This window comes from Anguilla anguilla, chromosome 1 (genome assembly GCF_013347855.1).
Source record: "Anguilla anguilla isolate fAngAng1 chromosome 1, fAngAng1.pri, whole genome shotgun sequence".
Lineage (NCBI taxonomy): Eukaryota > Metazoa > Chordata > Actinopteri > Anguilliformes > Anguillidae > Anguilla > Anguilla anguilla.
The window spans coordinates 8062657-8090073 of record NC_049201.1 but is presented as its reverse complement, the minus strand read 5'-3'; the positions used below and the strand labels follow the sequence as shown (position 1 = coordinate 8090073).

Genomic DNA, 27417 nt, shown 5'->3' with positions numbered 1-27417 from the left:
CGCTAACCCAGAACAGCGACGCTACACGACAATAACCCCTATTAACCACATACTGTACACCCTGCTGGAGGGAGGGGTGTAGGGAGGGAGGGAGGGAGAGAGAAAGAGAGAGAGAGATACAAGAGAGAGAACATCAGAGACAGGAAGAAGGAAGAGACAACAAGTGCATCACTGTGAGGACTTGAAAAAGCCAACTGCACTTTTGAAAAAAGCATTTTTGTTAATGATGGCAGTCAAAGGACTGCGTTGACTTGCTTTATCATTTGTGATTAGATAATGTGCTGAGCTCTACTTTGATGCCTATAATCACAATGTGTGCTGGGATCTATTTCTGACATTGTTCAACAGAATAGCCGACAGAGGGAATAGACTAGAGCAATCTATCAGGCTGTCCACACCACGTCCCTCCACCCTGGATAGCATGGAGCTGCTTTATGTATTTGTGACTTTGCTCTTCAGTACCAGTAAGAGTTCTCTAACAAATCAATATTTTATTATAAAAAATTGCCAGATCATGTGGAGCTGAACACTTCTGTGATTAAATTTCTTCCTGTTTCTTTCACAGAGTCCTCCGATGGAGTCACAGTAGTGCAGAAACGGCCAGAGATGTTCACGGGGACTGAGTCCGAGACCCTGCACTGTGAACACGACGATGCTACTTACTTCTATATGTTCTGGTACAGGCAGGACAGTGGCAGAGGAATGCGCTTGATAGCGTACTCTGGGAGCAAAGGCGATGCGACAATAGAGCCGCCCTTCAACGCATCCAAATACGCGATGGAGCGTCCTGAAGTGAAGAAGTCGTCTCTGCAGATAAAGGATTTGGCGGTGGGGGACTCGGCTGTGTATTTCTGCGCCTCTAGTATTGCACGCTAACCCAGAACAGCGACGCTACACGACAATAACCCCTATTAACCACATACTGTATACCCTGCTGGAGGGAGGGGCCTCCTCCCGCTGTACAGCTGCTGAGCTCACTAACGGCACAGGCCTCCGTGCTGCACCCGTCCCTCCGCTGGTTCCACCCCAAATTCAGCTCAGCTCAGTTCAATTCAGGTCAAGTTTTGTCTGAAGGGGCAAGGTTTAACAGTGCTGAAGGTGCTAGGAGAATCTTATTTTGTGGTGTCTCCAGACAATGTAAAACTTTACGGACAATAGACAATTAATATGATAAATACAATGCAAACAATCCAGGCAATATAGAAAACATAATATATGAGAAATACTGTGGTTGTACAAAAACAACCTGTAAATTGTGTATATGTGATGAGTGCAAGACTCCCGGGTCCACTTACTGAAACTTACTTACTCTGTTCAACATTGAAGCCTTTTCATGATCCTATAGTATCAAATACATTGTAAATTTAATTAATAATATGAGAGCTTCAGTATGAAATACAGAACTTCTTTTGAAAGTTCCTCTGCCAATAAGAATTTTAACTTCTGCACCAGCAGGGCTGGGTGATGAGCAGAAGTATCACCTTTTCTCAGGTACATCTTCAAACACCATCTCCTTATTGACAGTCTGAAAGTAACTGACCTGTTCAAACTCTTCATTCAACAACAGCCTGTAAATTCTGTATATGTGATGAGTGTGAGACTCCCAGTTCCACTGACTGAAATTTACTCACTCTGTTCATCTTTGTAGCCTTTTGATGATCCTGAGGTGTCAAATACATTGTACATGTCAGCTGTTTCATTCATAAAAATGAGAGCTTCAATATGAAGAACAAAACTTCTATTTGAAGTTCCTCTGCCAATAAGAATTTAAATTTCTGCATCAGCAGGGCTGGAAGTTGAGCAGAAGCACCGTTTCTCAGGTACATGTTCAAACACCTTCATGCTTCCATCTCCTTAAATAAACATTCTGAAAGTAACAGACCTGTTAAAACTTTTCATTCAACAACTGAAAAACAGAATTTGAATTCAACAGCTTTGAATGCGTGCATGAATATTTATACATACAGACCTTAAAGAAAATGTCCAAATATATAACCCTCCAAAATCCTAAGATCTTTACTCCATGGGCCCAGTCAATGCAACTGTGGGGACATAACTCCCTGTAACATAATTTCTTGTACCCACTGACAAAGTCCTGGTGTGAAACGAGGGAGGGAGAGTGGGAGGGAGAGAAACAGCGAGAGAGAGAGAGAGAGAGAGAGAGAGAGAGAGAAAGATGCAAGAAAGAGAACATCAGAGACCGGAAAAAGGAAGAGACAATAAGTTCATCATTGTGAGGACTTGAAAAAGCAAACTGCACTTTTGAAAAAAGCATTTTTGTTAATGATGCCAGTCAAAGGACTGTGTTGACTTGCTTTATCAATTGTTATTATATAATGTGCAGAGCTCTACACTGGTGCCTATAATTACAATGTGTTTTTGAGGTCTATTTGTGACATTGTTCAACAGAATAGCCAAGAGAGGGAATAGAGTAGAGGAAGCTATCAGGCTGTCCACACCACGTCTCTCCACCCTGGATAACATGGAGCTGCTTTATGTATTTGTGGCTTTGCTTTTCAATACCAGTAAGAGTTCTCTAACAAATAACTGCTTTATTACAAAAACAAATAGCAGATCATGTGGAGCTGAAGACTTCTGTGATTAAATTCCTTCCTGTTTCTCTCACAGAGTCCTCCGATGGAGTCACAGTACTGCAGAATCGACCAGAGATGTTCACGAGGATGGGGGCTGATTCTGAGACCCTGCACTGTGAACACGACGATGCTTCTTACTACTATATGTACTGGTACAGGCAGGACAGAGGCAGAGGAATGCATTTGATCGCGTATTCTATCAACCAAGGCAATGTGAACATAGAGCCGCCCTTCAACGGATCCAAATACGAGATGGAGCGTCCTGAAGTGAAGAAGTCGTCTCTGCAGATAAAGGATTTGGCGGTGGGGGACTCGGCTGTGTATTTCTGCGCCTCTAGTATTGCACGCTAACCCAGAACAGCGACACTACACGACAATAACCCCTATTAACCACATACTGTACACCCTGCTGGAGGGAGGGGCCTCCTCCCGCTGTACAGCTGCTGAGCTCACTAACGGCACAGGCCTCCGTGCTGCACCCGTCCCTCCCTTGGCTTCACCCCAAATTCAGCTCAGCTCAGTTCAATTCAGGTCAAGTTTTGTCTGAAGGTAAAAGGGTTAACAGTGCAAAACGTGCTAGGAGAATCTTATTATGTGGTGTCTCCTGACAATGTAAAACTTTACGGACAACAGACAATTAATAAAATAAATACAATAGAAACAATCCAGACAATATAGAAAACATAATATATAAGAAATACTGTAGTTATACAAAAACAACTTGTAAATTGTGTATATGTTATGAGTGCAAGACTCCCGGGTCCACTTACTGAAACTTACTCACTCTGTTCAACATTGAAGCCTTTTCATGATCCTATAGTATCAAATACATTGTAAATTAAATTAATAATATGAGAGCTTCAGTATGAAAAACAGAACTTCTATTTAAAGTTCCTCTGCCAATAAGAATTTTAACTTCTGCACCAGCAGGGCTGGATGGTGAGCAGAAGTATCACCTTTTCTCAGGTACTTCTTCAAGCACCATCTCCTTATTGACAGTCTGAAAGTAACTGACCTGTTCAAACTCTTCATTCAACAAACCACAAATGGAACTTGCATTCGACAGTTTCAAATACGTGCATGAATATTTATACGTGCAGACCTTGAAGAAAATGTTTGAATATTTAACCCTCCAAAATGCTCATATCTTTACTCCATGGGCTCAATCAATGTAACTGTGGGGACAGAACTCTTCGTGACATAATTTCTTGTACCCACTGACAGTCCTTCTGTGAAACGAGGGAGGGAGAGTGGGAGGGAGAGAAAGAGCGAGAGAGAGAGAGAGAGAAAGATGCAAGAAAGAGAACATCAGAGACAGGAAGAAGGAAGAGACAACAAGTTAATCACTGTGAGGACTTGAAAAAGCCATCTGCACTTTTGAAAAAAGCATTTTTGTTAATGATACCAGTCAGAGGACTGCGTTGACTTCCGTTATCACTTGTTATTAGATCGTGTGATGAGCTCTACGTTGATGCTCATAATCACAATGTGTGTTGAGGTCTATTTGTGACATTGTTCAACAGAATAGCCGAGAGAGGGAATAGACTAGAGGAAGCTATCAGGCTGTCCACACCACGTCCCTCCACCCTGGATAACATGGAGCTACTTTATGTATTTGTGGCATTGCTCTTCAGTACCAGTAAGAGTTCTCTAACAAATAACTACTTTATTATAAAAAATTACCAAATCATGTGGAGCTGAAGACTTCTGTGATTAAATACTTTCCTGTTTCTTTCACAGAGTCCTCCGATGGAGTCACAATACTGCAGAAACAGAAAGAGATGTTCACGGGGACTGAGTCCGAGACCCTGCACTGTGAACACGACGATGCTAACTACATCTATATGTACTGGTACAGGCAGGACAGTGGCAGAGGAATGCGTTTGATTGCGTATTCTATCAACAAAGGCAATGTGAACATAGAGCCGCCCTTCAACGCATCCAAATACGCGATGGAGCGTCCTGAAGTGAAGAAGTCGTCTCTGCAGATAAAGGATTTGGCGGTGGGGGACTCGGCTGTGTATTTCTGCGCCTCTAGTATTGCACGCTAACCCAGAACAGCGACGCTACACGACAATAACCCCTATTAACCACATACTGTACACCCTGCTGGAGGGAGGGGTGTAGAGAGGGAGGGAGAAAGAGAGAGAGAGAGACACAAGAGAGAGAACATCAGAGACAGGAAAAAAGAAAAGACCTCAAGTTCATCGCTGTGAGGACTTGAAAAAGGCAACTGCACTTTTGAAAAAAGCATTTCTGTTAATGAAACCAGTGAATGGAATACGTTTATTTGTTTGATCGTTTGTTATTAGATCATGTGCTGAGCTCTACGTTGATGACCATAATCACAATGTGTGTTGAGATCTATTTGTGACATTGTTCAACAGAATAGCCGAGAGAGGGAATAGACTAGAGGAAGCTGTCAGGCTGTCCACACCACCTCCTTCCACCCTGGATAACATGGAGCTGCTTTATGTATTTGTGGCTTTGCTCTTCAGTACCAGTAAGAGTTCTCTAACAAATAACTGCTTTATTACAAAAAAATACCAGATCATATGGAGCTGAACACTTCTGTGATTAAATTCCTTCCTGTATCTCTCACAGAGTCATCCGATGGAGTCACAGTATTGCAGAATCGGCCAGAGATGTTCACGAGGACCGTGAATGAGTCCGAAACCCTGCACTGTGAACACGACGATGCTACTTACTACTATATGTACTGGTACAGGCAGGACAGCGGCAGAGGAATGCGTTTGATCGCGTATTCTTCTGGCCAAGGCACCGTGAACATAGAGCCGCCCTTCAACGCATCCAAATACGCGATGGAGCGTCCTGAAGTGAAGAAGTCGTCTCTGCAGATAAAGGATTTGGCGGTGGGGGACTCGGCTGTGTATTTCTGCGCCTCTAGTATTGCACGCTAACCCAGAACAGCGACGCTACGCGACAATAACCCCTATTAACCACATACTGTACACCCTGCTGGAGGGAGGGGCCTCCTCCCGCTGTACAGCTGCTGAGCTCACTAACGGCACAGGCCTCCGTGCTGCACCCGTCCCTCCGCTGGTTCCACCCCAAATTCAGCTCAGCTCAGTTCAATTCAGGTCACGTTTTTTCTGAAGGTGCAAGGGTTAACAGTGCCAAAGGTGCTAGGAGAATCTTATTATGTGGTGGCTCCTGACAATGTAAAACTTTACGGACAACAGACAATTAATAAAATAAATACAATACAAACAATCCAGACAAAAAATGAAATACAAGAAATATCCGAGTTATACACACACAGCCTGTAAATTCTGTATATGTGATGAGTGTGAGATTCCCGGTTCCGCTGACTGAAATTTACTCACTCTGTTCATCTTTGAAGCCTTTTGATGATCCTGAGGTGTCAAATACATTGTACACGTCAGCTGTTTCATTCATAAAAATGAGAGCTTCAATATGAAGAACAAAACTTCTATTTGAAGTTCCTCTGCCAATAAGAATTTAAATTTCTGCACCAGCAGGGCTGGAAGTTGAGCAGAAGCACCGTTTCTCAGGTACATGTTCAAACACCTTCATGCTTCCATCTCCTTAAATGAACATTCTGAAACGTATCTGTTCAAATATTTAATTCAACAAACTACAAACTGCACTTTTGTTTGACAGTTTCAAATGCATGCATGAATATTTAAACGTACACACCTTAAAGAAAATGTCAGAATATATGACCCTCTTAAATCCTCAGATCTTTACTCCATGGGCTCAGTCAATGCAACTGTAAGGACACAACTCCTTGTGACATCATTTCCTGTACCCGCTGACACAGTCCTGGTGTGAAACGAGGGAGGGAGAGTGGGAGGGAGAGAAACAGCAAGAGAGAGAGAGAGAGAGAGAGAGAGAGAGAAAAAGATGCAAGAAAGAGAACATCAGAGACCGGAAAAAGGAAGAGACAATAAGTTCATCACTGTGAGGACTTGAAAAAGCAAACTGCACTTTTGAAAAAAGCATTTTTGTTAATGATGCCAGTCAAAGGACTGCGTTGACTTGCTTTATCACTTGTTATTATATAATGTGCTGAGCTCTACACTGGTGCCTATAATTACAATGTGTTTTTGAGGTCTATTTGTGACATTGTTCAACAGAATAGCCAAGAGAGGGAATAGAGTAGAAGAAGCTATCAGGCTGTCCACACCACGTCCCTCCACCCTGGATAACATGGAGCTGCTTTATGTATTTGTGGCTTTGCTCTTCAGTACCAGTAAGAGTTCTCTAACAAATAACTGCTTTATTACAAAAACAAATAGCAGATCATGTGGAGCTGAAGACTTCTGTGATTAAATTCCTTCCTGTATCTCTCACAGAGTCATCCGATGGAGTCACAGTATTGCAGAATCGGCCAGAGATGTTCACGAGGACCGTGAATGAGTCTGAGACCCTGCACTGTGAACACGACGATGCTACTTACTACTATATGTACTGGTACAGGCAGGACAGAGGCAGAGGAATGCATTTGATCGCGTATTCTTTTGGCCAAGGCGATGTGAACATAGAGCCGCCCTTCAACGCATCCAAATACGCGATGGAGCGTCCTGAAGTGAAGAAGTCGTCTCTGCAGATAAAGGATTTGGCGGTGGGGGACTCGGCTGTGTATTTCTGCGCCTCTAGTATTGCACGCTAACCCAGAACAGCGACGCTACACGACAATAACCCCTATTAACCACATACTGTACACCCTGCTGGAGGGAGGGGCCTCCTCCCGCTGTACAGCTGCTGAGCTCACTAACGGCACAGGCCTCCGTGCTGCACCCGTCCCTCCGCTGGTTCCACCCCAAATTCAGCTCAGCTCAGTTCAATTCAGGTCAAGTTTTGTCTGAAGGTAAAAGGTTTAACAGTGCTAAACATGCTAGGAGAATCTTCTTTTGTGGTGTCTCCTGACAATGTAAAACTTTACGGACAATAGACAATTAATAAAATAAATACAATACAAACAATCCAGAGAAAAAATGAAATATAAGAAATATCCGAGTTATACACACACAGCCTGTAAATTCTGTATATGTGATGAGTGTGAGATTCCCAGTTCCGCTGACTGAAATTTACTCACTCTGTTCATCTTTGTAGCCTTTTGATGATCGTGAGGTGTCAAATACATTGTACATGTCAGCTGTTTCATTCATAAATATGAGAGCTTCAATATGAAGAACAAAACTTCTATTTGAAGTTCCTCTGCCAATAAGAATTTAAATTTCTGCACCAGCAGGGCTGGAAGGTGAGCAGAAGCACCGTTTCTCAGGTACATGTTCAAACACCTTCATGCTTCCATCTCCTTAAATAAACATTCTGAAAGTAACAGACCTGTTCAAACTTTTCATTCAACAACTGAAAAACAGAATTTGAATTCAACAGCTTTGAATGTGTGTATGAATATTTATACATACAGACCTTAAAGAAAATGTCCAAATATATAACCCTCCAAAATCCTGAGATCTTTACTCCATGGGCCCAGTCAATGCAACTGTGGGGACATAACTCCTTGTAACATCATTTCTTGTACCCACTGACACAGTCCTGGTGTGAAACGAGGGAGGAAGAGTGGGAGGGAGAGAAACAGCGAGAAAGAGAAAGAGAGAGAGAGAGAGAGATGCAAGAAAGAGAACATCAGAGACCGGAATAAGGAAGAGACAACATGTTTGTCACTGTGAGGACTTGAAAAAGCCAACTGCACTTTTGAAAAAAGCATTTTTGTTAATGATGCCAGTCAAAGGACTGCGTTGACTTGCTTTATCACTTGTTATTAGATAACGTTCTGAGCATAACACTGGTGCCTATAATCACAATGTGCGTTGAGATCTATTTGTGACATTGTTCAACAGAACAGCCGAGAGAGGGAATAGACTAGAGGAAGCTATCAGGCTGTCCACACCACGTCCCTCCACCCTGGATAACATGGAGCTGCTTCATGTATTTGTGGCTTTGCTCTTCAGTACCAGTAAGAGTTCTCTAACAAATAACTACTTTATTATAAAAAATTACCAGATCATGTGGAGCTGAAGACTTCTGTGATTAAATTCCTTCCTGTTTCTTTCACAGAGTCCTCCGATGGAGTCACAGTACAGCAGAAACAGCCAGAGATGTTCACAGGGACTGAGTCCGAAACCCTGCACTGTGAACACGACGATGCTAACCACTACAATATGTACTGGTACAGGCAGGACAGTGGCAGAGGAATGCGTTTGATCGCGTATTCTTTAGGCAAAGACGATGCAACAATAGAGCCGCCCTTCAACGCATCCAAATACGCGATGGAGCGTCCTGAAGTGAAGAAGTCGTCTCTGCAGATAAAGGATTTGGCGGCCGGGGACTCGGCTGTGTATTTCTGCGCCTCTAGTATTGCACGCTAACCCAGAACAGCGACGCTACACGACAATAACCCCTATTAACCACATACTGTACACCCTGCTGGAGGGAGGGGCCTCCTCCCGCTGTACAGCTGCTGAGCTCACTAACGGCACAGGCCTCCGTGCTGCACCCGTCCCTCCGCTGGTTCCACCCCAAATTCAGCTCAGCTCAGTTCAATTCAGGTCACGTTTTTTCTGAAGGGGCAAGGTTTAACAGTGCCAAAGGTGCTAGGAGAATCTTATTATGTGGTGTCTCCTGAAAATGTAAAACTTTACGGACAACAGACAATTAATAAAATAAATACAATAGAAACAATCCAGACAATATAGAAAACATAATATATAAGAAATACTGTAGTTATACAAAAACAACTTGTAAATTGTGTATATGTTATGAGTGCAAGACTCCCGGGTCCACTTACTGAAACTTACTCACTCTGTTCAACATTGAAGCCTTTTCATGATCCTATAGTATCAAATACATTGTAAATTTAATTCATAATATGAGAGCTTCAGTATGAAAAACAGAACTTCTATTTAAAGTTCCTCTGCCAATAAGAATTTTAACTTCTGCACCAGCAGGGCTGGATGGTGAGCAGAAGTATCACCTTTTCTCAGGTACATCTTAAAACACCATCTCCTTATGGACAGTCTGAAAGTAACTGACCTGTTCAAACTCTTCATTCAACAAACCACAAATGGAACTTGTATTCGACAGTTTCAAATACGTGCATGAATATTTATACGTACAGACCTTGAAGAAAATGTTTGAATATATAAGGACGGAGTGTGGCACAGTGGGTAAGGAACTACGCTTGTAACCGAAAGGTTGTAGGTTCGAATCCCGGGTAAGGACACTGCCGTTGTACCCTTGAGCAAGGTACTTAACCTGCATTGCTTCAGTATATATCCAGCTGTATAAATGGATACAATGTAAAGTGCTATGTAAAAAGTTGTGTAAGTCGCTCTGGATAAGAGCGTCTGCTAAATACCTGTAATGTAATGTAATGTAATATAATCCTCCAAGATCCTAAAATCTTTACTCCATGGGCTCAATCATTATAACTGTGGGGACAGAACTCTTCGTGACATCATTTCTTGTACCCACTGACAGTCCTTCTGTGAAACGAGGGAGGGAGAGTGGGAGGGACAGAAAGAGCGAGAGAAGGAGAGAGAGAGAGAAAGATGCAAGAAAGAGAACATCAGAGACAGGAAGAGACAACAAGTGCATCACTGTGAGGACTTGAAAAAGCCAACTGCACTTTTGAAAAAAGCATTTTTGTTAATAATACCAGTCAGAGGACTGCGTTGACTTGCTTTATCACTTGTTATTAGATAATGTTCTGAGCATAACACAGGTGCCTATAATCACAATGTGCGTTGAGATCTATTTGTGACATTGTTCAACAGAATAGCCGAGAGAGGGAATAGACTAGAGGAAGCTATCAGGCTGTCCACACCACGTCCCTCCACCCTGGATAACATGGAGCTGCTTTATGTATTTGTGGCTTTGCTCTTCAGTACCAGTAAGAGTTCTCTACCAAATAACTACTTTATTATAAAAACAAATAGCAGATCATTTGGAGCTGAAGACTTCTGTGATTAAATTCCTTCCTGTATCTCTCACAGAGTCATCCGATGGAGTCACAGTATTGCAGAATCGGCCAGAGATGTTCACGAGGACCGTGAATGAGTCCGAAACCCTGCACTGTGAACACGACGATGCTACTTACTTAAGAATGTACTGGTACAGGCAGGACAGTGGCAGAGGAATGCGTTTGATGGCGTATTCTTTAGGCAAAGACGATGCGACAATAGAGCCGCCCTTCAACGCATCCAAATACGCGATGGAGCGTCCTGAAGTGAAGAAGTCGTCTCTGCAGATAAAGGATTTGGCGGTGGGGGACTCGGCTGTGTATTTCTGCGCCTCTAGTATTGCACGCTAACCCAGAACAGCGACGCTACACAACAATAACCCCTATTAACCACATACTGTACACCCTGCTGGAGGGAGGGGCCTCCTCCCGCTGTACAGCTGCTGAGCTCACTAACGGCACAGGCCTCCGTGCTGCACCCGTCCCTCCGCTGGTTCCACCCCAAATTCAGCTCAGCTCAGTTCAATTCAGGTCACGTTTTTTCTGAAGGGGCAAGGTTTAACAGTGCCAAAGGTGCTAGGAGAATCTTATTATGTGGTGTCTCCTGAAAATGTAAAACTTTACGGACAACAGACAATTAATAAAATAAATACAATAGAAACAATCCAGACAATATAGAAAACATAATATATAAGAAATACAGTAGTTATACAAAAACTACCTGTAAATTGTGTATATGTGATGAGTGCAAGACTCCCGGGTCCACTTACTGAAACTTACTCACTCTGTTCAACATTGCAGCCTTTTCATGATCCTAAAGTATCAAATACATTGTAAATTTAATTCATAATATGAGAGCTTCAGTATGAAAAACAGAACTTCTATTTAAAGTTCCTCTGCCAATAAGAATTTTAACTTCTGCACCAGCAGGGCTGGATGATGAGCAGAAGTATCACCTTTTCTCAGGTACTTCTTCAAACACCATCTCCTTATTGACAGTCTGAAAGTAACTGACCTGTTCAAACTCTTCATTCAACAAACCACAAATGGAACTTGCATTCGACAGTTTCAAATACGTGCATGAATATTTATACGTGCAGACCTTGAAGAAAATGTTTGAATATTTAACCCTCCAAAATCCTCATATCTTTACTCCGTGGACTCATTCAATGTAATTGTGGGGACAGAACTCTTCGTGACATCATTTCCTGTACCCACTGACACAGTCATAGTGTGAAATGAGCGAGGGAGAATGGGAGGGAGAGAAAGAGCAAGAGAAATAGAGTGAGAGAGAAAGATGCAAGAAAGAGAACATCAGAGACAGGAAGAAGGAAGAGACAACAAGTTTGTCACTGTGAGGACTTGAAAAAGCAAACTGCACTTTTGAAAAAAACATTTTTGTTAATAATACCAGTCAGAGGATTGCGTTGACTTGCTTTATCACTTGTTATTAGATCATGTGCTGAGCTCTACACTGGTGCCTATAATCACAATGTGCGTTGAGATCTATTTGTGACATTGTTCAACAGAATAGCCGAGAGAGGGAATAGACTAGAGGAAGCTATCAGGCTGTCCACACCACGTCCCTCCACCCTGGATAACATGGAGCTGCTTTATGTATTTGTGGCTTTGCTCTTCAGTACCAGTAAGAGTTCTCTAACAAATAACTGCTTTTTTATAAAAACAAATAGCAGATCATGTGGAACTGAAGACTTCTGTGATTAAATTCCTTCCTGTATCTCTCACAGAGTCATCCGATGGAGTCACAGTACTGCAGAAACAGCCAGAGATGTTCACCAGGATGGGGACTGAGTCTGAGACCCTGCACTGTGAACACGACGATGCTAGCTACTTATATATGTACTGGTACAGGCAGGACAGAGGCAGAGGAATGCGTTTGATCGCGTATTCTTTTGGCCAAGGCGATGTGAACATAGAGCCGCCCTTCAACGCATCCAAATACGCGATGGAGCGTCCTGAAGTGAAGAAGTCGTCTCTGCAGATAAAGCATTTGGCGGTGGGGGACTCGGCTGTGTATTTCTGCGCCTCTAGTTATGCACGCTAACCCAGAACAGCGACGCTACACGACAATAACCCCTATTAACCACATACTGTACACCCTGCTGGAGGGAGGGGTGTAGGGAGGGAGGGAGGGAGAGAGAGAGAGAGAGAGAGATACAAGAGAGAGAACATCAGAGACAGGAAGAAAGAAAAGACCTCAAGTTCATCGCTGTGAGGACTTGAAAAAGGCAACTGCACTTTTGAAAAAAGCATTTTTGTTAATGAAACCAGTGAATGGAATACGTTTATTTGTTTGATCGTTTGTTATTAGATCATGTGCTGAGCTCTATGTTGATGACCATAATCACAATGTGTGTTGGGATCTATTTCTGACATTGTTCAACAGAATAGCCAAGAGAGGGAATAGACTAGAGGAAGCTATCCGGCTGTCCACACCACCTCCCTCCACCCTGGATAACATGGAGCTGCTTTATGTATTTGTGGCTTTGCTCTTCAGTACCAGTAAGAGTTCTCAAACAAATAACTGCTTTATTATAAAAAATTAACAAATCATATGAAACTGAACACTTTGGTGAGTAATTTCTGACCTGTTTCTTTCACAGAGTCCTCAGATGGAGTCACAGTACTGCAGAAACGGCCAGAGATACTCACAAGGACCGAGTATGAGTCTGAGACCCTGCACTGTGAACACGACGATGCTAACCACGACTATATGTACTGGTACAGGCAGGACAGAGACAGAGGAATGCATTTGATGGCATATTCTCCTGGCCAAGGCATCGTGAACATAGAGCCGCCCTTCAACGCATCCAAATACGCGATGGAGCGTCCTGAAGTGAAGAAGTCGTCTCTGCAGATAAAGGATTTGGCGGTGGGGGACTCGGCTGTGTATTTCTGCGCCTCTAGTATTGCACGCTAACCCAGAACAGCGACGCTACACGACAATAACCCCTATTAACCACATACTGTACACCCTGCTGGAGGAAGGGGCCTCCTCCCGCTGTACAGCTGCTGAGCTCACTAACGGCACAGGCCTCCGTGCTGCACCCGTCCCTCCGCTGGTTCCACCCCAAATTCAGCTCAGCTCAGTTCAATTCAGGTCAAATTTTGTCTGAAGGTGCAAGGGTTAACAACGCCAAAGGTGCTAGGAGAATCTTATTATGTGGTGTGTCCTGACAATGTAAAACTTCACGGACAACAGACAATTAATAAAATAAATACAATCCAAACAATCCAGACAAAAAATGAAATATAAGAAATATCCGAGTTATACACACACAGCCTGTAAATTCTGTATATGTGATGAGTGTGAGACTCCCAGTTCCGCTGACTGAAATTTACTCACTCTGTTCATCTTTGTAGCCTTTTGATGATCTTGAGGTATCAAATAAATTGTACATGTCAGCTGTTTCATTCATAAATATGAGCGCTTCAATATGAAGAACAAAACTTCTATTTGAAGTTCCTCTGCCAATAAGAATTTAAATTTCTGCACCAGCAGGGCTGGAAGGTGAGTAGAAGCACCGTTTCTCAGATACATGGGCAAACACCTTCATGCTTCCATCTCCTTAAATGAACATTCTGAAACGTATCTGTTCAAATATTTAATTCAAAAAACTACAAACTGCACTTTTGTTTGACAGTTTCAAATGCATGCATGAATATTTAAACGTACACACCTTAAAGAAAATGTCAGAATATATGACCCTCTTAAATCCTCAGATCTTTACTCCATGGGCTCAGTCAATGCAACTGTAGGGACACAACTCCTTGTGACATCATTTCCTGTACCCGCTGACACAGTCCTGGTGTGAAACGAGGGAGGGAGAGTGGGAGGGAGAGAAACAGCAAGAGAGAGAGAGAGAGAGAGAGAGAGAGAGAGAAAAAGATGCAAGAGAGAGAACATCAGAGACCAGAAAAAGGAAGAGACAATAAGTTCATCACTGTGAGGACTTGAAAAAGCAAACTGCACTTTTGAAAAAAGCATTTTTGTTAATGATGCCAGTCAAAGGACTGCGTTGACTTGCTTTATCACTTGTTATTATATAATGTGCTGAGCTCTACACTGGTGCCTATAATCACAATGTGTTTTTGAGGTCTATTTGTGACATTGTTCAACAGAATAGCCAAGAGAGGGAATAGAGTAGAGGAAGCTATCAGGCTGTCCACACCACGTCCCTCCACCCTGGTAACATGGAGCTGCTTTATGTATTTGTGGCTTTGCTCTTCAATACCAGTAAGAGTTCTCTAACAAATAACTGCTTTATTACAAAAACAAATAGCAGATCATGTGGAGCTGAAGACTTCTGTCATTAAATTTCTTCCTGTTTCTCTCACAGAGTCATCCAATGGAGTCACAGTACTGCAGAAACAGGCAGAGATGTTCACGAGGACGGGGAATGAGTCTGAGACCCTGCACTGTGAACACGACGATGCTGACCACTACAGAATGTACTGGTACAGGCAGGACAGTGGCAGAGGAATGCGTTTGATGGCATATTCTCCTGGCCAAGGCACCGTGAACATAGAGCCGCCCTTCAACGCATCCAAATACGCGATGGAGCGTCCTGAAGTGAAGAAGTCGTCTCTGCAGATAAAGGATTTGGCGGTGGGGGACTCGGCTGTGTATTTCTGCGCCTCTAGTATTGCACGCTAACCCAGAACAGCGACGCTACACGACAATAACCCCTATTAACCACATACTGTACACCCTGCTGGAGGAAGGGGCCTCCTCCCGCTGTACAGCTGCTGAGCTCACTAACGGCACAGGCCTCCGTGCTGCACCCGTCCCTCCGCTGGTTCCACCCCAAATTCAGCTCAGCTCAGTTCAATTCAGGTCAAGTTTTGTCAGAAGGTGCAAGGGTTAACAGTGCTAAAAGTGCTAGGAGAATCTTATTATGTGGTGTCTCCTGACAATGTAAAACTTTACAGACAATAGACAATTAATAAAATAAATACAATAGAAACAATCCAGACAATATAGAAAACATAATATATAAGAAATACTGTAGTTATACAAAAACAACCTGTAAATTGTGTATATGTTATGAGTGCAAGACTCCCGGGTCCACTTACTGAAACTTACTCACTCTGTTCAACATTGCAGCCTTTTCATGATCCTATAGTATCAAATACATTGTAAATTTAATTAATAATATGAGAGCTTCAGTATGAAAAACAGAACTTCTTTTTAAAGTTCCTCTGCCAATAAGAATTTTAACTTCTGCACCAGCAGGGCTGGGTGATGAGCAGAAGTATCACCTTTTCTCAGGTACATCTTCAAGCACCATCTCCTTATTGACAGTCTGAAAGTAACTAACCTGTTCAAACTCTTCATTCAACAAACCACAAATGGAACTTGTATTCGACAGTTTCAAATACGTGCATGAATATTTATACGTACAGACCTTGAAGAAAATGTTTGAATATGTAACCCTCCAAAATCCTAAGATCTTTACTCCATGGGCTCAATCAATGTAACTGTGGGGACAGAACTCTTCGTGACATAATTTCCTGTACCCACTGACACAGTCCTTCTGTGAAATGAGGGAGGGAGAGTGGGAGGGACAGAAAGAGCGAGAGAAGGACAGAGAGAGAGAGAAAGATGCAAGAAAGAGAACATCAGAGAGAGGAAGAAGGAAGAGACAACAAGTGCATCACTGTGAGGACTTGAAAAAGCCAACTGCACTTTTGAAAAAAGCATTTTTGTTAATGAAACCAGTGAATGGAATACGTTTATTTGTTTGATCGTTTGTTAATAGATCATATGCTAAGCTCTCCGTTGATGGCCATAATCACAATGTGTGTTGAGATCTATTTGTGACATTGTTCAACAGAATAGCCAAGAGAGGGAATAGACTAGAGGAAGCTGTCAGGCTGTCCACACCACCTCCTTCCACCCTGGATAACATGGAGCTGCTTTATGTATTTGTGGCTTTGCTCTTCAGTACCAGTAAGAGTTCTCTAACAAATAACTGCTTTATTACAAAAAAATACCAGATCATATGGAGCTGAACACTTCTGTGATTAAATTCCTTCCTGTATCTCTCACAGAGTCATCCGATGGAGTCACAGTATTGCAGAATCGGCCAGAGATGTTCACGAGGACCGTGAATGAGTCCGAAACCCTGCACTGTGAACACGACGATGCTACTTACTTAAGAATGTTCTGGTACAGGCAGGACAGCGGCAGAGGAATGCGTTTGATCGCGTATTCTATAGGCCAAGGCAATGTGAACATAGAGCCGCCCTTCAACGCATCCAAATACGCGATGGAGCGTCCTGAAGTGAAGAAGTCGTCTCTGCAGATAAAGGATTTGGCGGAGGGGGACTCGGCTGTGTATTTCTGCGCCTCTAGTTATGCACGCTAACCCAGAACAGCGACGCTACACGACAATAACCCCTATTAACCACATACTGTACACCCTGCTGGAGGGAGGGGCCTCCTCCCGCTGTACAGCTGCTGAGCTCACTAACGGCACAGGCCTCCGTGCTGCACCCGTCCCTCCGCTGGTTCCACCCCAAATTCAGCCCAGCTCAGTTCAATTCAGGTCAAGTTTACTCTGAAGGGGCAAGGGTTAACAGTGCTAAAGGTGCTAGGAGAATCTTATTATGTGGTGTCTCCTGACAATGTAAAACTTTCGGACAACAGACAATTAATAAAATAAATACAATACAAACAATCCAGACAAAAAATGAAATACAAGAAATATCCGAGTTATACACACACAGCCTGTAAATTCTGTATATGTGATGAGTGTGAGATTCCCAGTTCCGCCGACTGAAATTTACTCACTCTGTTCATCTTTGTAGCCTTTTGATGATCCTGAGGTGTCAAATACATTGTACATGTCAGCTGTTTCATTCATAAATATGAGAGCTTCAATATGAAGGAAGAAAACTTCTATTTGAAGTTCCTCTGCCAATAAGAATTTAAATTTCTGCATCAGCAGGGCTGGAAGGTAAGTAGAAGCACCGTTTCTCAGGTACATGTTCAAACACCTTCACGCATCCATCTCCTTAAATAAACATTCTGAAAGTAACAGAACTGTTCAAACTTTTCATTCAACAACTGAAAAACAGAATTTGTATTCAACAGCTTTGAATGTGTGCATGAATATTTATACATACAGACCTTAAAGAAAATGTCCAAATATATAACCCTCCAAAATCCTACGATCTTTACTCCATGGGCCCAGTCAATGCAACTGTGGGGACATAACTCCTTGTAACATCATTTCTTGTACCCACTGGCACGGTCCTGGTGTGAAATGAGGGAGGGAGAGTGGGAGGGAGAGAAACAGCAAGAGAGAGAGAGAGAGAGAGAGAGAGAGAGAGAAGATGCAAGAAAGAGAACGTCAGAGACCGGAAAAAGGAAGAGACAACAAGTTCATCACTGTGAGGAATTGAAAAAGCAAACTGCACTTTTGAAAAAAGCATTTTTGTTAATGATACCAGTCAGAGGACTGCGTTGACTTGCTTTTTCACTTGTTATTAGATAACGTTCTGAGCATAACACTGGTGCCCATAATCACAATGTGCGTTGAGATCTATTTGTGACATTGTTCAACAGAACAGCCGAGAGAGGGAATAGACTAGAGGAAGCTATCAGGCTGTCCGCACCACCTCCCTCCACCCTGGATAACATGGAGCTGCTTTATGTATTTGTGGCTTTGCTCTTCAGTACCAGTAAGAGTTCTCTAACAAATAACTACTTTATTATAAAAAATTACCAGATCATGTGGAGCTGAAGACTTCTGTGATTAAATTCCTTCCCGTTTCTTTCACAGAGTCCTCCGATGGAGTCACAGTATTGCAGAATCGGCCAGAGATGTTCACGAGGACCGTGAATGAGTCCGAAACCCTGCACTGTGAACACGACGATGCTACTTACACAAGAATGTTCTGGTACAGGCAGGACAGCGGCAGAGGAATGCGTTTGATTGCGTATTCTTTTGGCCAAGGCGATGTGAACATAGAGCCGCCCTTCAACGCATCCAAATACGCGATGGAGCGTCCTGAAGTGAAGAAGTCGTCTCTGCAGATAAAGGATTTGGCGGTGGGGGACTCGGCTGTGTATTTCTGCGCCTCTAGTTATGCACGCTAACCCAGAACAGCGACGCTACACGACAATAACCCCTATTAACCACATACTGTACACCCTGCTGGAGGGAGGGGTGTAGGGAGGGAGAGAAACAGCGAGAGAGAGAGAGAGAGAGAGAGAGAGAGAGAAAGATGCAAGAAAGAGAACATCAGAGACCGGAAAAGGGAAGAGACAACAAGTTCATCACTGTGAGGACTTGAAAAAGCCAACTGCACTTTTGAAAAAAGCATTTTTGTTAATGATACCAGTCAGAGGACTGCGTTGACTTGCTTTATCTCTTGTTATTAGATAACGTTCTGAGCATAACACTGGTGCCCATAATCACAATGTGCGTTGAGGTCTATTTGTGACATTGTTCAACAGAATAGCCGACAGAGGGAATAGACTAGAGCAATCTATCAGGCTGTCCACACCACGTCCCTCCACCCTGGATAGCATGGAGCTGCTTTATGTATTTGTGGCTTTGCTCTTCAGTACCAGTAAGAGTTCTCTAACAAATAACTGCTTTATTATAAAAAATTACCAGATCATATAGAGCTGAACACTTCTGTGATTAAATTCCTTCCTGTATCTCTCACAGAGTCATCCGATGGAGTCACAGTATTGCAGAATCGGCCAGAGATGTTCACGAGGACCGGGAATGAGTCTGAGACCCTGCACTGTGAACACGATGATGCTACTTACTACTATATGTACTGGTACAGGCAGGACAGAGGCAGAGGAATGCGTTTGATGGCGTATTCTCTTAACAAAGGCGATGTGAACATAGAGCCGCCCTTCAACGGATCCAAATACGCGATGGAGCGTCCTGAAGTGAAGAAGTCATCTCTGCAGATAAAAGATTTGGCGGTGGGGGACTCGGCTGTGTATTTCTGCGCCTCTAGTATTGCACGCTAACCCAGAACAGCGACGCTACACGACAATAACCCCTATTAACCACATACTGTACACCCTGCTGGAGGGAGGGGCCTCCTCCCGCTGTACAGCTGCTGAGCTCACTAACGGCACAGGCCTCCGTGCTGCACCCGTCCCTCCGCTGGCTTCACCCCAAATTCAGCTCAGCTCAGTTCAATTCAGGTCAAGTTTTGTCTGAAGGGGCAAGGGTTAACAGTGCTAAAGGTGCTAGGAGAATCTTATTATGTGGTGTCTCCTGACAATGTAAAACTTTACGGACAACAGACAATTAATAAAATAAATACAATAGAAACAATCCAGACAATATAGAAAACATAATATATAAGAAATACTGTAGTTATACAAAAACAACCTGTAAATTGTGTATATGTTATGAGTGCAAGACTCCCAGGCCCACTTACTGAAACTTACTCACTCTGTTCAAGTTTGAAGCCTTTTCATGATCCTATAGTATCAAATACATTGTAAATTTAATTCATAATATGAGAGCTTCATTATGAAAAACAGAACTTATATTTAAAGTTCCTCTGCCAATAAGAATTTTAACTTCTGCACCAGCAGGGCTGGATGATGAGCAGAAGTATCACCTTTTCTCAGGTACATCTTAAAACACCATCTCCTTATTGACAGTCTGAAAGTAACTGACCTGTTCAAACTCTTCATTCAACAAACCACAAATGGAACTTGTATTCGACAGTTTCAAATACGTGCATGAATATTTATACGTACAGACCTTGAAGAAAATGTTTGAATATGTAAGGACGGAGTGTGGCACAGTGGGTAAGGAACTGCGCTTGTAACCGAAAGGTCGCAGATTCGAATCCCGGGTAAGGACACTACCGTTGTACGCTTGAGCAAGGTACTTAACCTGCATTGCTTCAGTATATATCCAGCTGTATAAATGGATACAATGTAAAGTGCTATGTAAAAAGTTGTGTAAGTCGCTCTGGATAAGAGCGTCTGCTAAATATCTGTAATGTAATGTAATGTAATATAACCCTCCAAGATCCTAAGATCTTTACTCCATGGGCTCAATCAATATAACTGTGGGGACAGAACTCTTCGTGACATCATTTCTTGTACCCACTGACAGTCCTTCTGTGAAACGAGGGAGGGAGAGTGGGAGGGACAGAAAGAGCGAGAGAAGGAGAGAGAGAGAGAGAAAGATGCAAGAAAGAGAACATCAGAGACAGGAAGAGACAACAAGTGCATCACTGTGAGGACTTGAAAAAGCCAACTGCACTTTTGAATAAAGCACTTTTGTTAATGATACCAGTCAGAGGACTGCGTTGACTTGCTTTATCACTTGTTATTAGATAATGTTCTGAGCATAACACAGGTGCCTATAATCACAATGTGCGTTGAGATCTATTTGTGACATTGTTCAACAGAATAGCCGAGAGAGGGAATAGACTAGAGGAAGCTATCAGGCTGTCCACACCACGTCCCTCCACCCTGGATAACATGGAGCTGCTTTATGTATTTGTGGCTTTGCTCTTCAGTACCAGTAAGAGTTCTCTACCAAATAACTGCTTTATTATAAAAACAAATAGCAGATCATTTGGAGCTGAAGACTTCTGTGATTAAATTCCTTCCTGTATCTCTCACAGAGTCATCCGATGGAGTCACAGTATTGCAGAATCGGCCAGAGATGTTCACGAGGACCGTGAATGAGTCCGAAACCCTGCACTGTGAACACGACGATGCTACTTACTTAAGAATGTACTGGTACAGGCAGGACAGTGGCAGAGGAATGCGTTTGATCGCGTATTCTTTAGGCAAAGACGATGCGACAATAGAGCCGCCCTTCAACGCATCCAAATACGCGATGGAGCGTCCTGAAGTGAAGAAGTCGTCTCTGCAGATAAAGGATTTGGCGGTGGGGGACTCGGCTGTGTATTTCTGCGCCTCTAGTTATGCACGCTAACCCAGAACAGCGACGCTACACGACAATAACCCCTATTAACCACATACTGTACACCCTGCTGGAGGGAGGGGCCTCCTCCCGCTGTACAGCTGCTGAGCTCACTAACGGCACAGGCCTCCCTGCTGCACCCGTCCCTCCGCTGGTTCCACCCCAAATTCAGCTCAGCTCAGTTCAATTCAGGTCAAGTTTATTCTGAAGGGGCAAGGGTTAACAGTGCTAATGGTGCTAGGAGAATCTTATTATGTGGTGTCTCCTGACAATGTAAAACTTTACGGACAATAGACAATTAATATGATAAATACAATGCAAACAATCCAGGCAATATAGAAAACATAATATATAAGAAATACAGTAGTTATACAAAAACTACCTGTAAATTGTGTATATGTGATGAGTGCAAGACTCCCGGGTCCACTTACTGAAACTTACTCACTCTGTTTAACATTGAAGCCTTTTCATGATCCTATAGTATCAAATACATTGTAAATTTAATTCATAATATGAGAGCTTCAGTATGAAAAACAGAACTTCTATTTAAAGTTCCTCTGCCAATAAGAATTTTAACTTCTGCACCAGCAGGGCTGGATGGTGAGCAGAAGTATCACCTTTTCTCAGGTACATCTTCAAGCACCATCTCCTTACTGACAGTCTGAAAGTAACTGACCTGTTCAAACTCTTCATTCAACAAACCACAAATGGAACTTGCATTTGACAGTTTCAAATACGTGCATGAATATTTATACATACAGACCTTGAAGAAAATGTTCGAATGTATAACACTCCAAAATCCTAAGATCTTGACTCCATGGGCTCAATCAATATAACTGTGGGGACAGAACTCTTTGTGACATAATTTCCTGTACCCACTGACACAGTCCTTCTGTGAAATGAGGGAGGGAGAGTGGGAGGGAGAGAAAGAGCGAGAGAGAGAGAGAGAGAGAGAGAGAGAGAGAGAGAAAGATGCAAGAAAGAGAACATCAGAGACCGGATAAAGGAAGAGACAACAAGTTCATCACTGTGAGGACTTGAAAAAGCAAACTGCACTTTTGATAAAAGCATTTTTGTTAATGATGCCAGTCAAAGGACTGCGTTGACTTTTTTTATCACTTGTTATTAGATTATTTTCTGAGCTCTACGTTGATGCCTATAATCACAATGTGTGTTGAGGTCTATTTGTGACATTGTTCAACAGAATAGCCGAGAGAGGGAATAAACTAGAGGAAGCTATCAGGCTGTCCACACCACGTCCCTCAACCCTGGATAACATGGAGCTACTTTATGTGTTTGTGGCATTGCTCTTCAGTACCAGTAAGAGTTCTCTATCAAATAACTACTTTATTATAAAAAATTACCAAATCATGTGGAGCTTAAGACTTCTGTGATTAAATACTTTTCTGTTTCTTTCACAGAGTCCTCCGATGGAGTCACAGTATTCCAGAAACGGCCAGAGATGTTCACGAGGATGGGGACTGAGTCCGAAACCCTGCACTGTGAATACGACGATGCTAACCACTACAGTATGTACTGGTACAGGCAGGACAGCGGCAGAGGAATGCGCATGATAGCGTACTCTTGGAGCAAGGACAATGGGAACATAGAGCCGCCCTTCAACGCATCCAAATACGCGATGGAGCGTCCTGAAGTGAAGAAGTCGTCTCTGCAGATAAAGGATTTGGCGGTGGGGGACTCGGCTGTGTATTTCTGCGCCTCTAGTTATGCACGCTAACCCAGAACAGCGATGGTACAGGACAATAACCCCTATTAACCACATACTGTACACCCTGCTGGAGGCAGGGGCCTCCTCCCGCTGTACAGCTGCTGAGCTCACTAACGGCACAGGCCTCCGTGCTGCACCCGTCCCTCCGCTGGTTCCACCCCAAATTCAGCTCAGCTCAGTTCAATTCAGGTCAAGTTTTGTCTGAAGGGGCAAGGTTTAACAGTGCTAAACATGCTAGGAGAATCTTATTATGTGGTGTCTCCTGACAATGTAAAACTTTACGGACAACAGACAATTAATAAAATAAATACAATACAAACAATCCAGACAAAAAATGAAATATAAGAAATATCCGAGTTATACACACACAGCCTGTAAATTCTGTATATGTGATGAGTGTGAGATTCCCAGTTCCGCTGACTGAAATTTACTCACTCTGTTCATCTTTGTAGCCTTTTGATGATCCTGAGGTGTCAAATACATTGTACATGTCAGCTGTTTCATTCATAAAAATGAGAGCTTCAATATGAAGAACAAAACTTCTATTTGAAGTTCCTCTGCCAATAAGAATTTAAATTTCTGCACCAGCAGGGCTGGAAGTTGAGCAGAAGCACCGTTTCTCAGGTACAAGTTCAAACACCTTCACGCTTCCATCTCCTTAAATAAACATTCTGAAAGTAACAGACCTGTTCAAACTTTTCATTCAACAACTGAAAAACAGAATTTGAATTCAACAGCTTTGAATGCGTGCATCAATATTTATACATACAGACCTTAAAGAAAATGTCCAAATATATAACCCTCCAAAATCCTACGATATTTACTCCATGGATCCAGTCAATGCAACTGTGGGGACAGAACTCTTTGTGACATCATTTCCTGTACCCGCTGACACAGTCCTGGTGTGAAACGAGGGAGGGAGAGTGGGAGGGAGAGAAACAGCGAGAGAGAGAGAGAGAGAGAGAAAGATGCAAGAAAAAGAACGTCAGAGACAGGAAAAAGGAAGAGACAACAAGTTCATCACTGCGAGAACTTGAAAAAGCCAACTGCACTTTTGACAAAAGCATTTTTATTAATGATACCAGTCAAAGGACTGCGTTTATTTGTTTGATCCTTTGTTATTAGATCATGTGCTGAGCTCTACGTTGATGCCCATAATCACAATGTGTGCTGGAAACTATTTCTGACATTGTTCAACAGAATAGCCGAGAGAGGGAATTGACTAGAGGAAGCTATCAGGCTGTCCACACCACGTCCCTCCACGCTGGATAGCATGGAGCTGCTTTATGTATTTGTGACTTTGCTCTTCAGTACCAGTAAGAGTTCTCTAACAAATAACTGCTTTATTATAAAAACTTACCAGATCCTGTGGAGCTGAAGACTTCTGTGATTAAATTCCTTCCTGTTTCTCTCACAGAGTCATCCGATGGAGTCACAGTATTGCAGAAACGGGCAGAGATGTTCACGAGGACGGGGAATGTGTCTGAGACCCTGCACTGTGAACACGACGATGCTGACCACTACAGAATGTACTGGTACAGGCAGGACAGTGGCAGAGGAATGCGTATGATCGCGTATTCTCCTGGCCAAGGCGATGTGACAATAGAGCCGCCCTTCAACGCATCCAAATACACGATGGAGCGTCCTGAAGTGAAGAAGTCGTCTCTGCAGATAAAGGATTTGGCGGTGGGGGACTCGGCTGTGTATTTCTGCGCCTCTAGTATTGCACGCTAACCCAGAACAGCGACGCTACACGACAATAACCCCTATTAACCACATACTGTACACCCTGCTGGAGGGAGGGGCCTCCTCCCGCTGTACAGCTGCTGAGCTCACTAACGGCACAGGCCTCCGTGCTGCACCCGTCCCTCCGCTGGTTCCACCCCAAATTCAGCTCAGCTCAGTTCAATTCAGGTCAAGTTTTGTCTGAAGGGGCAAGGGTTAACAGTGCTAATGGTGCTAGGAGAATCTTATTATGTGGTGTCTCCTGACAATGTAAAACCTTACGGACTATAGACAATTAATATGATACATACAATGCAAACATTCCAGGCAATATAGAAAACATAATATATAAGAAATACAGTAGTTATACAAAAACAACCTGTAAATTGTGTATATGTGATGAGTGCAAGACTCCCGGGTCCACTTACTGAAACTTACTTACTCTGTTCAACATTGAAGCCTTTTCATGATCCTATAGTATCAAATACATTGTAAATTTAATTCATAATATGAGAGCTTCAGTATGAAAAACAGAACTTCTATTTAAAGTTTCTCTGCCAATAAAAATTTTAATTTCTGCACCAGCAGGGCTGGATGATGAGCAGAAGTATCACCTTTTCTCAGGTACTTCTTCAAACACCATCTCCTTATTGACAGTCTGAAAGTAACTGACCTGTTCAAACTCTTCATTCAACAAACTACAAATGGAACTTGCATTCGACAGTTTCAAATACGTGCATGAATATTTATACGTACAGACCTTGAAGAAAATGTTTGAATATATAACCCTCCAACATCCTAAGATCTTTACTCCATGGGCTCAATCAATGTAACTGTGGGGACAGAACTCTTCGTGACATCATTTCCTGTACCCACAGACACAGTCCTTCTGTGAAATGAGGGAGGGAGAGTAAGAGCGAGAGAGAGAGAGAGAGAGAAAAATGCAAGAAAGAGAACATCAGAGACCGGATAAAGGAAGAGACAATAAGTTCATCACTGTGAGGACTTGAAAAAGCAAACTGCACTTTTGATAAAAGCATTTTTGTTAATGATGCCAGTCAAAGGACTGCGTTGACTTGCTTTATCACTTGTTATTAGATCATTTGCTGAGCTCTACGTTGATGCCTATAATCACAATGTGTGTTGAGGTCTATTTGTGACATTGTTCAACAGAATAGCCGAGAGAGGGAATAGACTAGAGGAAGTTATCAGGCTGTTGACACCACGTCTGTCCACCCTGGATAACATGGAGCTGCTTTATGTATTTGTGGCATTGCTCTTCAGTACCAGTAAGAGTTCTCTAACAAATAACTACTTTATTATAAAAAATTGCCAGATCATATAGAGCTGAACACTTCTGTGATTAAATTTCTTCCTGTTTCTCTCACAGAGTCCTCCGATGGAGTCACCGTACTGCAGAAACGGGCAGACATGTTCACGGGGACGGGGAATGAGTCTGAGACCCTGCACTGTGAACACGATGATGCTAACCACTACAGAATGTACTGGTACAGGCAGGACAGCGGCAGAGGAATGCGTTTGGTCGCGTATTCTTTCAGCCAAGGCGATGTGAACATAGAGCCGCCCTTCAACGGATCCAAATATGCGATGGAGCGTCCTGAAGTGAAGAAGTCGTCTCTGCAGATAAAGGATTTGGCGGTGGGGGACTCGGCTGTGTATTTCTGCGCCTCTAGTATTGCACGCTAACCCAGAACAGCGACGCTACACGACAATAACCCCTATTAACCACATACTGTACACCCTGCTGGAGGCAGGGGCCTCCTCCCGCTGTACAGCTGCTGAGCTCACTAACGGCACAGGCTTCCGTGCTGCACCCGTCCCTCCGCTGGCTTCACCCCAAATTCAGCTCAGCTCAGTTCAATTCAGGTCAAGTTTATTCTGAAGGGGCAAGGGTTAACAGTGCTAAAGGTGCTAGGAGAATCTTATTATGTGGTGTCTCCAGACAATGTAAAACTTTACAGACAATAGACAATTAATATGATAAATACAATGCAAACAATCCAGGCAATATAGAAAACATAATATATAAGAAATACAGTAGTTATACAAAAACAACCTGTAAATTGTGTATATGTGATGAGTGCAAGACTCCCGGGTCCACTTACTGAAACTTACTTACTCTGTTCAACATTGAAGCCTTTTCATGATCCTATGGTATCAAATACATTGTAAATTGAATTAATAATATGAGAGCTTCAGTATGAAAAACAGAACTTCTATTTAAAGTTCCTCTGCGAATAAGAATTTTAACTTCTGCACCAGCAGGGCTGGATGATGAGCAGAAGTATCACCTTTTCTCAAGTACTTCTTCAAACACCATCTCCTTATTGACAGTCTGAAAGTAACTGACCTGTTCAAACTCTTCATTCAACAAACCACAAATGGAACTTGCATTCAACAGTTTCAAATACGTGCATGAAT

General features: G+C 42.9%; 1 protein-coding gene and 5 gene segments (V, D, J or C); all 6 read left to right on the top strand.

The window, feature by feature from the left end:
* Positions 1–27417, top strand: part of LOC118210508 (M1-specific T cell receptor beta chain-like) — a 128818-nt gene that overhangs the window by 75604 nt on the left and 25797 nt on the right. The window contains exon 4 of the mRNA XM_035387130.1: positions 8709–8718. Within this exon, the coding sequence (XP_035243021.1) occupies positions 8709–8718 (10 nt within the window). The remainder of the gene's footprint in view (positions 1–8708; positions 8719–27417) is intronic.
* Positions 4730–5821, top strand: LOC118213296. The segment is given in 2 exon segments: positions 4730–5097; positions 5199–5821. Coding segments are annotated over 2 exon segments (360 nt in total).
* LOC118218892 lies at positions 12759–13682 on the top strand. The segment is given in 2 exon segments: positions 12759–13089; positions 13191–13682. Coding segments are annotated over 2 exon segments (360 nt in total).
* On the top strand, positions 18014–18719 carry LOC118212685. The segment is given in 2 exon segments: positions 18014–18276; positions 18378–18719. Coding segments are annotated over 2 exon segments (360 nt in total).
* LOC118215988 lies at positions 20900–23776 on the top strand. The segment is given in 2 exon segments: positions 20900–21113; positions 22943–23776. Coding segments are annotated over 2 exon segments (360 nt in total).
* LOC118219444 lies at positions 25908–26739 on the top strand. The segment is given in 3 exon segments: positions 25908–25973; positions 26149–26264; positions 26366–26739. Coding segments are annotated over 2 exon segments (360 nt in total).